Source organism: Symphodus melops (genome assembly GCF_947650265.1).
Source record: "Symphodus melops genome assembly, chromosome: 7".
In the NCBI taxonomy this organism is placed as follows: domain Eukaryota; kingdom Metazoa; phylum Chordata; class Actinopteri; order Labriformes; family Labridae; genus Symphodus; species Symphodus melops.
The window spans coordinates 19,723,044-19,738,243 of record NC_136697.1 but is presented as its reverse complement, the minus strand read 5'-3'; the positions used below and the strand labels follow the sequence as shown (position 1 = coordinate 19,738,243).

The 15,200-nt window shown below is 38.2% G+C and overlaps 1 protein-coding gene across 1 annotated transcript; it reads right to left on the bottom strand.

Moving 5' to 3' along the window:
* Positions 1-425: 425 nt before the first annotated feature.
* myl13 (myosin, light chain 13) lies at positions 426-4,571 on the bottom strand. Its single transcript, XM_079349187.1, has 5 exons — positions 4,413-4,571; positions 3,196-3,223; positions 2,211-2,360; positions 733-906; positions 426-642 (listed from the first exon to the last, which is right to left on the bottom strand). The coding sequence occupies exons 1-5, from the start codon at positions 4,518-4,520 to the stop codon at positions 536-538; spliced, it is 567 nt and encodes a 188-aa protein (XP_079205313.1). The 5' UTR covers positions 4,521-4,571; the 3' UTR covers positions 426-535.
* Between the last annotated feature and the right edge of the window lie 10,629 nt (positions 4,572-15,200).

The window sequence follows — 15,200 nt, the reverse complement described above, 5'->3', positions numbered from 1 at the left end:
CAATTGTGTAAAGTCTAAAATAATTAAATATTTCACCACTATTTATGGAATTCCTTTTAATCCAGGGCATTGGTTTGTAGCATTTGTTCTTTGTATTTTCTCAAGCATTATATCATTACATTTTGTCTGTACACATGGGGCACAAGTTAATGATTTGAACAGCAACATTAGCTGACAAGGTTCTAATGCAAATGATCTTTTTCTATTGTGAACAGACACAGCTAGGGAGTATTATTGAAGAAAAGAAGATTATTAGATTTATTTATTTAGCAAGATCCACAGTAGAGATAATGTTCATTATGAGCACAGCATCAACACATGCATTCCCAGAAAAACACTGTGAAATATTGATGAATTTTAAATCAATCTGATGCACATGGAAATGAGAAATATACAAGATGGGATTCACAGAAAACATCTAAGATCTGATGTGGTCAAGGATTTATTTTCTTGTGAAGGTCATACAGATGTTATTCACTCATCGAATTTGTAATGCAAAGTGATAAAGCACCAGAATGACAACAAGTAACCCTTTTCATGAAGCCATAATGTATTTTACAAATGCTTCATAATTAATGCATCCATTAGCATCCTCTTGGTTTTGCATGAGCTGCTCCACCTCATCCTCCTTCATCTTCTCACCTGCAGAAAGAAGATATCAAAAGATGTGACAGCTTAATCATTGCAAGACGGCTTTAAAAATCCAGCTTGCTATAAGACTGTTAAACTTACCGAGTGTTGCCAGAACGTGCCTGAGCTCAGCCCCCATGACTGTGCCGTTGCCCTCCTTGTCAAAAACCCTCAGACCCTCCACAAAGTCCTCAAATGTTCCACGGTCCTTTGCCTTGCAGATGTGTTGGAGTATGGGCAGAAACTGGTCAAAGTCAAGCATCTTGGTTTGCATGTCTGAGGGAAATTATTAAATTATTATTTAAAAAGATTGGATTCTAATAGTAATCTGTAAAGACTTCAGTCAAAACACTGTTTCACATATGAGTCTTTCAGATGCTGCTTTTGAATCTGATTATAGGTATCATTATAAAAAAATAAAGGGAACATTAAAATAACACATCCTTACACAAAGTCCATTGGTGGATGGAGCGAGACATGATTTCCCAGATGTGCTCAATTGGATTCAGGACTGGGGAACGGGCGAGTTAGTCCATAGCACCAATGCCTTCATCTTGCAGGAAATGCTGACACACTCGAGCCACATGAGGTCTAGCATTGTCTTGCATGAGGAGGAACTCAAGGCCAACCGCCCCAGCATATGGTCTCATAAGGATTCTAAGGATCTAATATCGGTACCTAATGGCAGTCAGGCTACCTCTTGCGGGCACATGGAGGGCTGTGCGGCCTCCCAAAGAAATGTCACCCTACACCATTACTGACCCACCGCCAAGCTGGTCATTCTGGTGGATGTTGCAGGCAGTAAAACGTTCTCCATGGTGTCTCCAGACTCTGTCATGTCGGCCACCTGTGCTCAGTGTGAACCTGCTTTTATCTGTGAAGAGCACATGGTGCTCGTGGTGAATTTGCCAATCTTGGTGTTGTCTGGCAAATGCCAAACGTCTTGTACTGACTGTTTGAGCAGACACATGCACATTTGTGGCCTGCTGGAGGTCATTCTGCAGGGCTCTGGCTGTGCTCCTCCTGTTCCTCCTTGCACAAAGGCGGATGTAGCGGTCCTGCTGCTGGGTTGTTGCCCTCCTACTCCCTCCTCCACATCTCCTGATTGGCCTGTCTCCTTGCGGCACCTCCATGCTCTGGACACAGCATACCTTCCTGCTACAGCTCGCATTAATGTGCCATCCTGGATGAGCTGCACCAGCTGAGCCACTTGTGTCGGTTGTAGACTCATGCTACCACAAGAGTGAAAGCAGCGCTAGCATTCAAAAGTGACAAAAACATCAGCCAGAAAGCATCTGAACTGAGAAGTGGTCTGGCGTCACCACTTGCAGAACCACTCCTTTACTGGGGGCGTCTTGCTAATTGCCCATCATTTCTACCTGTTGTCTATTCCATTTGCACAACAGCATGTGAAATCGATTGTCAGTCAGTGTTGCTTCCTAAGTGGACAGTTTGATTTCACAGAAGTGTGACTGACTTGGAATTACATCGTGTTGTATAAGTGTTCCCTTTATTTTTTTTAGCAGTGTATTATGTCAACGGCGGGTTATTCAGCATATTAATCTTAGTAAAAAACAAACCTTCAGGCTTGGGTTTTCCAAGGACATACATGATTTCAACATTCGTGGGATTCTGGCCCAAAGCTCTGATCAGATCACCACATTGGGCGTAAGTGATCTTCATCTCGTTGGCTGGTGTCCTGTCAAACAGCTGGAAAGAATCTTTGAAGTCTGGGGACAAATGAAACGGTTTGTTATTTTCAAAAGAGATTCAGCTCATGCCATTCAAGTGTGCATGCAGAATCTTTAAGAGAATGCCTTTAACTCTGCTGCATAGCGTTTAATGTTGGTGCTGCAGTACAAATTCAAAACACTGAAGAGGGTAGTCTACCCTGCTCCTTCCTCTCTAGAGTTGAGGCGTACACAGGTTGTCATGTGGCGGACACTGAGGCATCAGTGTTTAATGAGCTCTGCATAATTTCTGCTTTCTATTCTTTCTTCATTTTTCAAAAGCATTGCCAATATTTATCCTATTTGTACAACCTTTGTGGTTGTTGAGCTTATTAAGAAAGGCTTTCTATGTCAATTAGAATCAGTTATGTCTGAACCGGTTTGTTTGCTTTCTTGTTTCCATCACTGCAACACCTGTGGTTTACTGTTTGCTGGTCAACTGAGAGGCATCTAATAAAGGAATCTAGGAGTGTCTCAACGCTGCCTACCTTCTCTGGTCCAAACAAAGGCAGGCCATTCTTGGCTAGAATCTAACTTTATTTTAGAAGAAGGACATACTGGTTGCTAACATATTGCTCATTTAGATGCTCTAATGGAGAAACCATCGAAAAATGATAACCAGAGGTCCTCCACTCTACTTTCATTGACATCTGATTTCATCTCCTTTAAAAGGGATTGAGTCAGATGGATGTGTTTACTCTATTATGATATCATATCCCTAAACCACTGTATCATCAGCTGTTGCGAAACATTTCTCACACACTAATGGGCAGCTTGATCACACAAACCATTCAACCAGCCTATAAATAACTGATAGCCCATACGACAGCCTTACCCTCAATCTGCTCGGGGGTGAATTCAAGCTGAAACAAAGACACACAGGAAATTACAAAATGAGACGATTACTATGTTATTATAGTCTAGTTCATAAAGATAACAACTTTATAAGAATAATTGTGAAATTGTTGTGTGCACCCCATTGTGTCTTGGCAAAATATCCGGTTACAGTCAGCATCTGTTCCATCCACAGTGCATGGTTTATAATGACCTTGGGTCTCACATGCTCTTCTGTCAGTATGCCATTTGTTTGCTACAGCCAGATTATTTCGAGATTATTTGAGAAACAATTTTAAAAGACAATTTTGAGAACAACAAATCCCACTGGGATGAGTTATTAATTTACAAACCCATAAATTAAAAATGTGAAAGTTAATAAGGCAGTCCTCAACATGTTTTATTTTAAGTTTAGTATTAAGGAAAACCAAGCTTGCCCAGCTCACTAATCAAACATTTTTAGAGTCAAAAATGGTTAGGATGTCCTCTGATATTTCCTATAGTGTCAGTCTGATGTCTAACCATCGACAAACCTCCTCCCGAATGAGACGTCTGTAAAAATATTTTCCAAACACTTATCTAAGCACGTCTAAAAATGGATGGCGATGGATGTAATTATCTCTATTTTTCTTCCTCCCAGCTTTTATTAAACCCTTTTTTTTGCCCAGAGAGGAATGATGCAGGGTGGTCTGCTATTCATGGGCATAATGAAAATCATATTTTGTGGCTTTAACCATACTCTATTGTAACGTGGCAAGAAAACATTGCCCTGATGGGAAGGCGCCAAGTCAGTAGAAGATCTTTCCATGATATGTGCTGGTGTTTGGCCCTGAATCTCTCCTTAACATAAATCACAGATTCTTCTCTAAAACACCATTCATTACACATTTTTAAAGAGCAAGAATAACAGGAATTACTTGACGCTCTGACTAATCCTGTTTTGGCTGCAATGCCAAGATTATTTCACATGAGGTCTCTGATGCTCTTCAAACAGCAGCTTGACATGTCAGATGTATGTATATCTTGTATATCATACAAATAAAATCCTTCAATAACAACCATTTTTAAGTCTTAACCCAAGTGATAAGTGATAATTTAAGGATTAAAACCTTTAAGTGAATCTCAATTTTTAATTTCCTGTGCCTTGAACACAAATGTAATAATATATATTTTTTAAAAATGCCCCAATATATATTTTTGTTTCGTTTTGGTTTTTACCGTGACTGTTGTGGGGTCAAAGTCCGGGGTCTTAGGGCGCTCTGGCTCTGGGGCTTTTGGGGTTGCAGGTGCAGCCGGCTTCGGCTCCTCCTTCTTCTTCGGTGCCATTTCAGAAAGCTTTCAGGCTACAAAGGGGACGACTGACACAACAGTGAGGGATCCAGCACTGTGCATGAAGCCCAAAGAGGTCAGGCCTCTTTATCCTCTGTCCGCAGGTGTCATCTACACCCCCCTTGCCATGCCTGACCACAAATCCAACAATAGGGGGAGGACTATAAAAGGACATGCCTTTGTGCTTCTATTTAAGACAAAGGCTGCCGCGCATGTGGACATCATCAGTACATGGTTGATGCAAAATGATATTGGCTGAAACCTAGGGCCTAGAAGCCACTGTTAATCAGGCTATTCTTATCATCACAAGTGTGACCCTGAGTTAGCTCCCTAATCCTGGAGTGCTGACCTTGTTCAGCCAAGTGTGCTGGTTATTAGTAATAAAAGGGAGCCAGAAATTAATAACTGGCTGAATTGTAAGGGTGAAATTGTTTTAAACATGCCACATTGATGATTGTATGATGGACTAATCCCTATATAAATCCTTAATTACAGTCAAAACTCAGTATAAGCTTTATATCTCATGGTAAGTCTTTATCTAGTCTGATAGATCTGTAGGATTTTGAGAGCATTACTCATAAATTAGCTTGAGAATAAATGTCACAGGATGTTTAATCTATACTTCATGAGTGTAGTTTGAGGTTCACAAGCCACAAGGAGAACTAGAAGTCAAACATTAATCGATGGTGATGCTAAGTGCCACTTAGTGACGCTGCCGTTCATACTTGAGTGAGGATCGAGTACGTAGACAGAGTGCTAGCGTGGGTGATGTTTACTTTTGTTGTTGCTGTAATGATGAAATAAAGATCAGTTTGCTTGAGTGTAAATAATTGAAGAACATTCTTTAAGATATTTATTCAAAGGCCTTTCTTCCAGATGGCTTTCTAAACTACACACTGTCAGATAAGAACTATAAGCACACTTGGACATACTGAAAGCTTAAAGTGTCTTACCCTCAAACACTTTATCGCATTAACTTCAAGATTCTGTTTCTCACCTTTAGGGCCATCCAAATCACTGCACCACCCGCCTGGCTGTCCACCATGGCCCCCACCTCTGCAACTCAAAACACATCTTTTTAAACTTCCATATTCAGTCTGAACCATTATCCAACCTGTCTTATGGATCCCCTTAAAATGATTTTATACACTGTAAATTTGAATCTTTTAATGTTTATTTTGACAATTTATTGTTACATTGTTGTTCATGTTTTCAGCTTTAAAACATTTTATTCAATCACTTTCCCCCAAAATTATGTATTTTGTTTTTAGAGATTGATGGTCTCTTATGGAATGGACTTTGTGCTGACATACATGACCTGCCAGCTGCTCTGGGCTCATAGTTAAGCTTGGGCTCTGCATGCTGTTTGAAAAAACGTGTGTGCAAACTATTCAAGTCAACAGTGGCAAATGGTGAGTTTTGGCAAAGCAAGAAGTGAATCAAAATCATGGCCTAAATTATAATGAGTTTGCTCTTTCAGTGCCATACCACATTTATTTCTCTCATGTCCATCCATCTGCCTATAAACCTTTAAACCCTGAATAAACTAATGAGTCTGGAGGTTTCCTGTTCATAACAAAAAAGCAAAGACATTTAAATCAATATACCGGCATTGTATGAAATCAGAGATCCCTTCTGCTCTGCAATGACAAACACTAGTTATGACTACGATGTACAAGCTATAAACAAAATCATTTGATAGACAGTTTTGGCTTTTAAAAGGATTTTGCAGCTCATAAAATCATGAACGGCTGGAGAGCAAATTACATAAAGGATATGCATGGATTGCTTTTCGATTGTTACACATCTAGACCTTTTTATATCAGCTTGGGTCATGTTCTTCGCTGCTGCATGTTAATACACTAAACATTAACTGATATCCAGAATATTTCATCCATCAAATATAATGAGACATTTTTTTTTTTCAAATAATTTGGCTAATAATGCTTTATTTAGCTCTCACTCATGTGGCCTGATCTGTCCTGGAATAGATTGGACATTGGAGCAAAAAAATAATCACCAGATTAGAGCTGATGTATATTTAAGTCATGGCTTTAGTCTGTTTTTCATTAATTTCAAAAAGCACATGACTGAGTTTGTCAGTGTGTGGCTTGACCTAGCCTGCATAGAGACACACATAGAAACTGTGTATGTCAGTGTGAGTTTAAATGGACCCAGCCCTGTGTCACTCACTGCCAACCCTCTTTCAGATCCAATCAGGTGATTGCCATTGACAATCCTCAGCAACAATTCACAAAATGTCCAACCACGCAGTCAAGCTCTTGAGACATCCAAGACCTGTGCAGTTTGCTATTTCGGAATGAGTCTGTTGTCCGGCTGGCACTTAATATTGGAAAGGCTCCAACTTGGAACCATGAAACGACCTTCAGTGCAGCCTCTGCTGTACGCTGCTTTTACAGCGTTCCATTTTACTGAATGGAACCACAGCTGTTATATAATTACCCCTGAAAAAAGTGGTAGTATAATTCAGATGTCAGAAAAATTATATTACTGTTTTATATCAAGATGAAATCTTAGTTTGAAACAGCACAAAATAGAAGTTAAACGGATTAATTAAGCTTTCAGATTGACTCAAGTGTGACTCGTTGTTAGTTTGATCCAGGTGTCAGCCTGGAAGAAACACATTTGCCAAATCTGCCAAAGATAGCTTTTGGGATTGGAGGCATATTTTGGAGGGGGTTTTGGATGTTACCTGTAGTTTGTAAGACTTCTAGCCCAAAGTCCCCTTTCCGTGCTGAGCATTGTTTAGAGCAACGACTGGCAACATAAGAAGCTGATTAATAGCTGCATGCAGATATCTGCGATAACATTGAAGCCAGTAGCATTAAAAGACAGTCAAAAGCTTTCTGTATTTCTTTAATAATATTCCATTCTACCTGTTTTCCTCTTCAAACTGACTTTTACTTCTAGCAATAAAAAATTTGCATAAATACAGTACAATTAAGTGCAACTTCAAGATGTACTGTTTAGTGTTGGTACATTTAAATAACATTTTCAAACAGTTTCTTTTCATTGTGACTTTTTTATTCAACTTTATATCCGGACAAATCTTTTTAGTAATACTCTAAAAGATGTACAGCCAAAAAGAAGTCTTGAAAAGGAGATATCTTTTTGTACTTCTATCAGTCACATGAGACACACAAAGCGACAGACACATTATTACCTTTCAGTAAGAACTGTACTGCCAACCTTGGAGAGATTGTGTTTATTAAATAGCCAATTATTTCTGTTATTGAGAGGAACTATACTTTAAATTCAAGGTTCAAATGTAAAGGTTCTTGCTCTACAGCTCGGTGCTACGGATTTCTTGTAATTGGCTTATGAATCTCTTTTGAATAAATAAATTTTCACCTTGAAATCTGCCGAACATTCCTGATGGAGTCTTTGCTGTTCTCTTCTTGTATGATCCATGTGATTCCCTCAACAGCCATGCAAGTTGAATTCTACTGAGTTTGAGTTGGATGAGCTGGAGCTTTTTATTCATCTTTAACAATTTCTGCTGCTGGTAAGACCGACATGTCTTGTTACACATTATTTGACCTTTTCCAAAGGCTGCACATGAAAGTTGTTTGGATGTGTCATTCATCTCTTTTGCCTTGGTAACATCTTTTATGTCAACTAAGTTTAATGAATTTCACTCAAACCTTTAGTATGAAGAAACCTGCTGAAACCGGCTTTCCAGTAAAATTTGCATATCTTCAGACTGGTTCACATAACACTTTGATGAAGGCTGAACCACTGTCTGATGTTATTCTACTTCCCTTTTATTCCTCTAAGGCTGGATTGCTCAGTAATAGAAATATGGTTGTTGAAGGTAAAGTATTCATCCCTGAACCTTTTATTTACATATAATATCAGGTCAGCAGAAACCAATAACTCAGTGTCAAGGCTGACGTGATTCCTCTATAAGCCTGTTTCACTGTTGTCCACTAAGACCTCCTTGGTATCTACACTCACCTTGCTACATACATAGAAGTAACCATGAACTTTCTTGAAGATGGTTTTATGTTCTTTTATGGAGTCATCATTATTGAATTACATTGTTTTTGATAATAGGTAAGAAGTCCGTGCAATCTCGAAGAATACCAAGATGTTGTCTCTAAAGCAAATATGGCAATACAAGTGTTTGCAGATGTTTGGTTTCTCCTGTCACCAAACATTCTCAAGATCTGCCATTTTGAACGCCACGTAGCTGACAGTCAGTAATCAGTATTCTCTGTCTTGTTGGTCATTATAACAATGTGCAACAAACATAACAAACTGGATGTGAATGGTTCTGTCAGTGTTTGTTATCCAGGTTTGTGTTTTTTTTGTCTTTACATTGCTTATACTGTAAGCTAGTAGCACATGTGGTGTTTATACATTTCATTTAGGTTTCTGTTCTGTAAAACAGGTGTTATAGGACATGCTCCTTTTCTGAATTCTGCTTCTCCAAATGTAATGTTGACAACCATTGCAGTGCATTTGTAACAGAAGAAGGGTGAGGGTGTAACTAAAAAAAAAAAAGGTCTACCACACGATCATCCATTCATGTTAAGTGAATGAAAAAGGGTCATTAACTATCAGCAAGATTTCACAGAGACAAGGACACCAGGGCCATGAATTAAAAAAAAAAAAAGAATAAATATAAACCCCATAAAATATCAAGAGCGAGAAGAGTTTTGTTGAATGACTAAATATTTTGCTTTTTTTCTGGGTTTGTGTGTTGCTTTGCATGGTTTATGCATTTGTAGTGTGTTTGTTGTTTAATGATCTGCTTGAAGCTGTCTGAAGCAAGTTTTTCCATCTCCAGTACTTTCCTAATGATTTTTCACATGTTGATTGATTTGCATAATTATGTTTTTTTCCACTTTACACTTCTCACAGAAATCTTTGCAGCTGTTGCTGCGCATTAGAATGAAGCTCCTCCATAATGCAACTAACATTGACTTACAACACTGGAAGAGAGCAGAGAGACTGATCTGTTGCAATAGCTTGGCTTACCTCCTCTTGTGGACCAACGTCTGATGGATGATGGGAAACACGCCACTTATTGTGACTTTGATTTCTTTAAAATGCAGTATGAGGTGTCATATTAATAACTCACTCAACAGCCATGAACTCTCCTATGGCTTTACATTAGCTCTCTGTGCAGCTGTGGCCACACTGTTCCACTGTGATCATTTACCAGCAGTCAGGATATTGAGTGTCCAAGCCAATGCTAATTCTAATAAGGTGGTTAATATACACCAGCTGGATTCCTGGTAGATGCTGTGACGTGTTCACTATCAAATCCACAGAGCCGTCACTGAAATCCACAAGCATGTAATTATACTGTCCCCTGTCCAGCCAGGACCTCATGTGCTATCCAGCTCAGTGTGCAGAATTAGTGACAGTGCCAGTCTGCACAGGCTGCCCTCCAACATACACAGTGTTGCCATGTTGCTTGGCATGAATCCTTTAGTAAAGATAATATAAACAGGTTTTTAGGGACTCACAGCAGGATTTCCGTAAAAACATTTTAGCACTAATAAACAACATTTCTGCTTTTGCTGATGATGTGTTTGTGCATGTGCTGCAAATGGAGAACAAACAATTTATTGCATTTTGAACTATTCTTCTTTTCCAGACAACTAATGTGTTTTATGTGCAAAGAGTGTGTCATATTATGCATAGCTCTTAACATGGGGTTGGAAAGAAGAAAGAGTGCAAAGAACTGAATATTATCATAGCAGAAAGAAAAACAGAAAAAAGGGAAACAATGAGAGTACAAAAAAGGAAGTAAACATCTTCAGTGTCCGCTTGAGAAAAACAGTCATGCATCAGAGATTACAAGATTATGAAGAAGCAGAATATAATTTATTCACGAGCGGGATGCCACTCTACACGCCAAAATTATAAGTTGTCAACATCTGTGCTCTCAAACATCAGCATCTAAGCCCGCAGCTTAACCATAGCGCCCTCCTTTGGTCACAGGGGGGACTTACATGACCTGATACAAACACAATATAGTAAACCTTCCATTCAATCTCAGAATGAACGGGGAGCCTTCTGGGCACCATCACTGAATCATTATGAAATGTTCCAAGATGACTTTGTTTGTGTATAATCTGAAATCAAGTTGATGATAAATCATGCTCATTTCATTTTCTCAACTCTGTGTTGTTCATCTGCCGGCATCTACTCTGTCCCCTACAGTGAACATTTCTCTCATGGCATGACCTTTATAAAAACAACATCTGACCAGCTATAGTCTCTGTCCACTCATTACAAAACTGAGTGCTTTGAAGCAATGGTGTTTACCACCAAGTCATTTTGGCACCCACACTGAGTTGTGATCTCGGCACAGTGCAGACGCAGCATTACATTTAAAAACAAGTCTCTCCTCGCAGCTGTACTCCACTGGCCTGCTGCTGCAGTTTATTATTGATCAGAGAAATGAACCACATCCAACTTGTTTATTATACTGTTCTCTTCTACGGTCACATGCTCCTTTTTTGGTTCATTAGTGTCACTATGACTCGTTAATATTGATGACAACAGACATTTGCTAGTTGGTAAGACTGTGCACAGATACTTTAACCCTCATCAATGTCTTGTGATATAGACATCAGACATACACTCTTAAAAGAAGAAATTATTAATATAATAATTCCAAAGTGTTTTATATTAGTAATTCGTCAGTTGAGTTGATTTTATAACTGTAATGGTCTTTGACATAATTTGACTGAAAATACTTAAGTTCATGAAGTCATTAGAATCTCACAAAGCTCTAAAAGAGTCATTCACCTTTAACAGAACACAAACCTCTAGTATTTAGCACTTGTATGTGCTTTCTTTTTCTAAATGGGTTGTTTGTGTATAAAGGTTTGTCACCTAATTATTCACCTTGCTTCACAATAGTTAAATAAGAGAACGAAGAAAAAGAGCAAAAGTGTGATGAGTGGAATTTTGTAAAGTCTCTCTGAAAGTAGCTGCCTTTCCAAGTGGGGAGTTTTGCACACTGAAACTTTGCAACAGTGCTGATACTGACCAATCACAAACCAACACATGAGAGAGATGATAATACAAATCAAAATAACCTTTTTAGTTTTATTCACATTGTGTTGTCTAGAGTGTTTTCTGCGTAATTTACTCTCTTTTTTTTTTTTAGACATTTTACCATGACTGAATACCTTGAGCTTTATTATTTTCCCACAGAAACAGTTTTTGACTGTCTCCATTTAAAGCTACGGAAGGAGGTTAGTGCCACTGAAAATCTTTTTTCTCAGAATTCTGACTAAAAACTCAGACTTTTTTTGACTGAAGCTCAGAATTCTAACTTTTTGTCAAAAATTCTGAATTTTTACTTTTTGTCTGACACCAAGAATTCTGACTTTTTTCTCTTCAGAAAAATGTACGTTCTGACATTCTTAGAATTTTTTTTTTCTTCTGGTGGCTCTTACATATAAAGCTGTTCTGAAGTTTCTTAATTTTCTTAATTAAGGGACTTTTTAGTTTGGTATAATCTCTAAAACATGCACTGTGACTAATCATGGTCTATTACTTTTCAAAAGAAGGTCTTGTCATTTCTTTTTTAAGACAACATATCGTCGAGATTCTCGGAAAATGTAAAAGTTGAGAACCATTGTGTGTTGTGAAGAAAAATTCAAATTCAGACAAATGCAACTTTTGGTGGGAGTCGTGAGACCGTTCTGACAACTATGTTCTTCTTTTAATTTATGTGCCAACAGTTTTTCACTTGGACTTTCCCACTAGATGTTGACAGTAGTTACACCCTCACCCTTCTCTGTTCATGTGTCTGGTAGGGGTGACTTTTTTGCTACCACCAGTCATATTGCAAAACATCTTGGTTTCTTAGGAATCTGTTGACGATATTGGACATTGTTGACAGTCAAACACAACAACACATTGTATAATTAGAAAATGTGCTGATTCATGTTTTTGCACTGTAATTGCTTTAATTGTGGCTCTGAATTTTCAGTGTGATATTTAAATGTCTGCAGTGAATACTGTGTCAAGCTTTCTAATGAGGTGTTTTAGCATATGCCCTGGTTTGAATACAGCATTAACATCTGGCTTTCCAGTCCCACTAAACCTATAGCTGTTGTTGTTGATTCCAGATCACAGGCCAATAAATCAAAGGCTTGCTATTTCTCAGTTGTGTTTAGAGGTCTGTGAAAGTCACCATGCTGCCTTATCTTTTTAAACCATATGTTTGCTTTACATGGCCTCAGTAACTATAGATATCAAGAAGTATGAAAGACATCTGCAGTCATGAATGTTTCCGCAGCATCAGTGTGTATAACCCATGTCAGGATTTCAGGGATGAAGTTTCTTTGACCCCATTTGTTCCTTTTCTCTATTTCTGAGTTAAACCTTTGGGAGACCTGCGTGGGTGAGCTGTCAGCAACAAGACAACAAGAGCCGCTGCAGGACAGACAAGCTGACCCCGATCATACTGAAAGGAACCTCTTGAGGATTGTTTCATGACAAAAGAGGAACATTTCTTGTATGTGATGTTTGGTGTGCGAATCACGGTGACAGTACTGTATATGGGAATGATTAAAAATAAAACAATAAGGAAAAGCAATTGCAATCAGAATCTCAAGATCTCAAGTGCTTTTTTCCAAGGCACTGTGCGTTAACTAGGGGGACATTTCCATTCTCCTATATTTCTCCTATAGTGCATGTGAAGCATATAAATGCATTCTTCGTTTATGTTATAGGTAAAATGTGGGTGGAAACAAAAATAAAAGCTTTTTGTGACCAAAACATACATGTGCTTTGAATTTATGTGTTGCTTTTTACACACAAGGTATATGGTGGCTTCATACTTTTCAGTGAATATTTGAGGCTACTACAAATGGCATGTGTATAGATGCCTGCTTGTCCATCTGATTTTGAAAGATGTAAAAATAGAAAAACCATGTGCAGATTTTCCATTGGCAAAGATGAATGACAGAATCCATTGAAGAAGCCGGGATTGAGGAGGCTATCTAACATTTCCAGAGTGTTTGTGGGGGATTTAACAGGTTCAATTATAAGATAGAGAATAAAACAAAAGAGACTGATCCCAACCTGTGGCCATCTTTCTGGATGGCTGCACATTTCTCCTTCTTCTACTACTGTACTCCCATTGACAGTCTGAAAAAACTATGCCAATATGTAACCTAACAAAGATTCCACAAATGGATTTATAAAAGCTCTTTCTGACAAATGTGCACTTTCAGTGGATGCTTGGCTGGTCCAAATAATGACAGAAAATGACCACCTCTTACACCCCCAAAATATGTTCAATAATTGGCAGTATTAATAACCTCTTATGTGATTTGTTGCCTGCAGAGGATAACATTTTCCAAGGGCTTATGATACCTACAGGAGGTTGAGATGAATCATGCCAGATGGATTTCAATGATAAAAAGGGTTCCACAACCAGGATAAGTACCATGACCAGAAACAGTGGCACGGCGATATAATAACTGGCTTAGAGGCACGTCTAACCTTTCAAAAACAAGTGTCTGTTTTTTTTAAAAGAGGAACAGACCCTGAGACCCTGACAAATCGGAAATAGAGCTGAGATTATTCGCACATGTCATGAACAAGGGCTCCTCAATTAATCTTCTGTCGCTACAGTATGCGGAGATCCTACAGAGAAACAGTGGGACGCAATCCTCTGCATGGCACAGCAGCAAATGTATGCTCACATGTCATATTGCAATTTATGACAGCTTTCATATTGTTCTTTGCCTTTCACCACAGGAATAATAGGATCATGGTGTGAAAGATTACGGTGAAGGATATTTTTACAGTAACACTGAGAGGAAAAAGAGGAACAAAAAAATGAGAAGTGGAAAAAAGAAAGAATATTAATATTCTGAGTATCCTAAAAAGACATGCAAGTTCATTCTGCATGTATGAGTTAGAGTTGAACTGGTTCAGTTTTTCATGTTATCTTGGATATGTTGAGCAAGAGTCAAACAAGCAAAAATATACTGATTTTATGTTCTCATTTTTAAATATATTTCATTATTTGTATTTTACATTATGTATTGTTTGTATTCATATACATTTGATCCTTAATATACTGTGAAAATGTCCAATTACATGTCATTGATTTATAATTACAAACAACTATAATAAATGTATCGGACCCAGTGGTTTGGACCCTCTTGTTTATTGACAATAAACTTTAACTTAACAACAAAGGCAGAGTGGCTTAAAATAATCCTTAACAGAATTGTCAATAAGGACATTATGGATGCTCATAATGCACTTTCAAACTTTAACTCCCTTGACCTGCTTTTAGATTTCGGGTTATAAAGTCTAAGGACAATGTGTCACTTGACATAAGAACCTTAAACTTGTTATTGTCAGTGGGCCTTTAAATAAGGAGCTTTTGTTTAATTTTGTTTCATAACCACTTCATGCCTGCTTATGAAAGGTCTCGACGTAACACTGGTGCCTCTTTGTGACCCACAAAAGAAATTGAGACCAATCCAAAAATTTTAAAATGGACTTTTTCTAAAGTTATTCTGAAAGCCTATTCATGGGGATAAACGGTGTGATTTAAAAAAAAGCCATAAACAGCATGCCAACCTCAAGAGCTTTTGATAACATTTTCCCTGGAAAACTTTCATGGAGGGATGTACATTTGGTCGATCAACAGAAACAGGG

Excerpts from the sequence above, each read along its gene's own strand:
- myl13 (XM_079349187.1), bottom strand. The coding sequence starts at position 4,520 with ATGGCACCGAAGAAGAAGGAGGAGCCGAAGCCGGCTGCACCTGCAACC. Across the intron at positions 2,361-3,195 it reads CACCCCCGAGCAGATTGAGG|ACTTCAAAGATTCTTTCCAG; the intron begins GTAAGGCTGTCG and ends ATTTGTCCCCAG. Across the intron at positions 907-2,210 it reads TGGAAAACCCAAGCCTGAAG|ACATGCAAACCAAGATGCTT; the intron begins GTTTGTTTTTTA and ends AATTTCCCTCAG.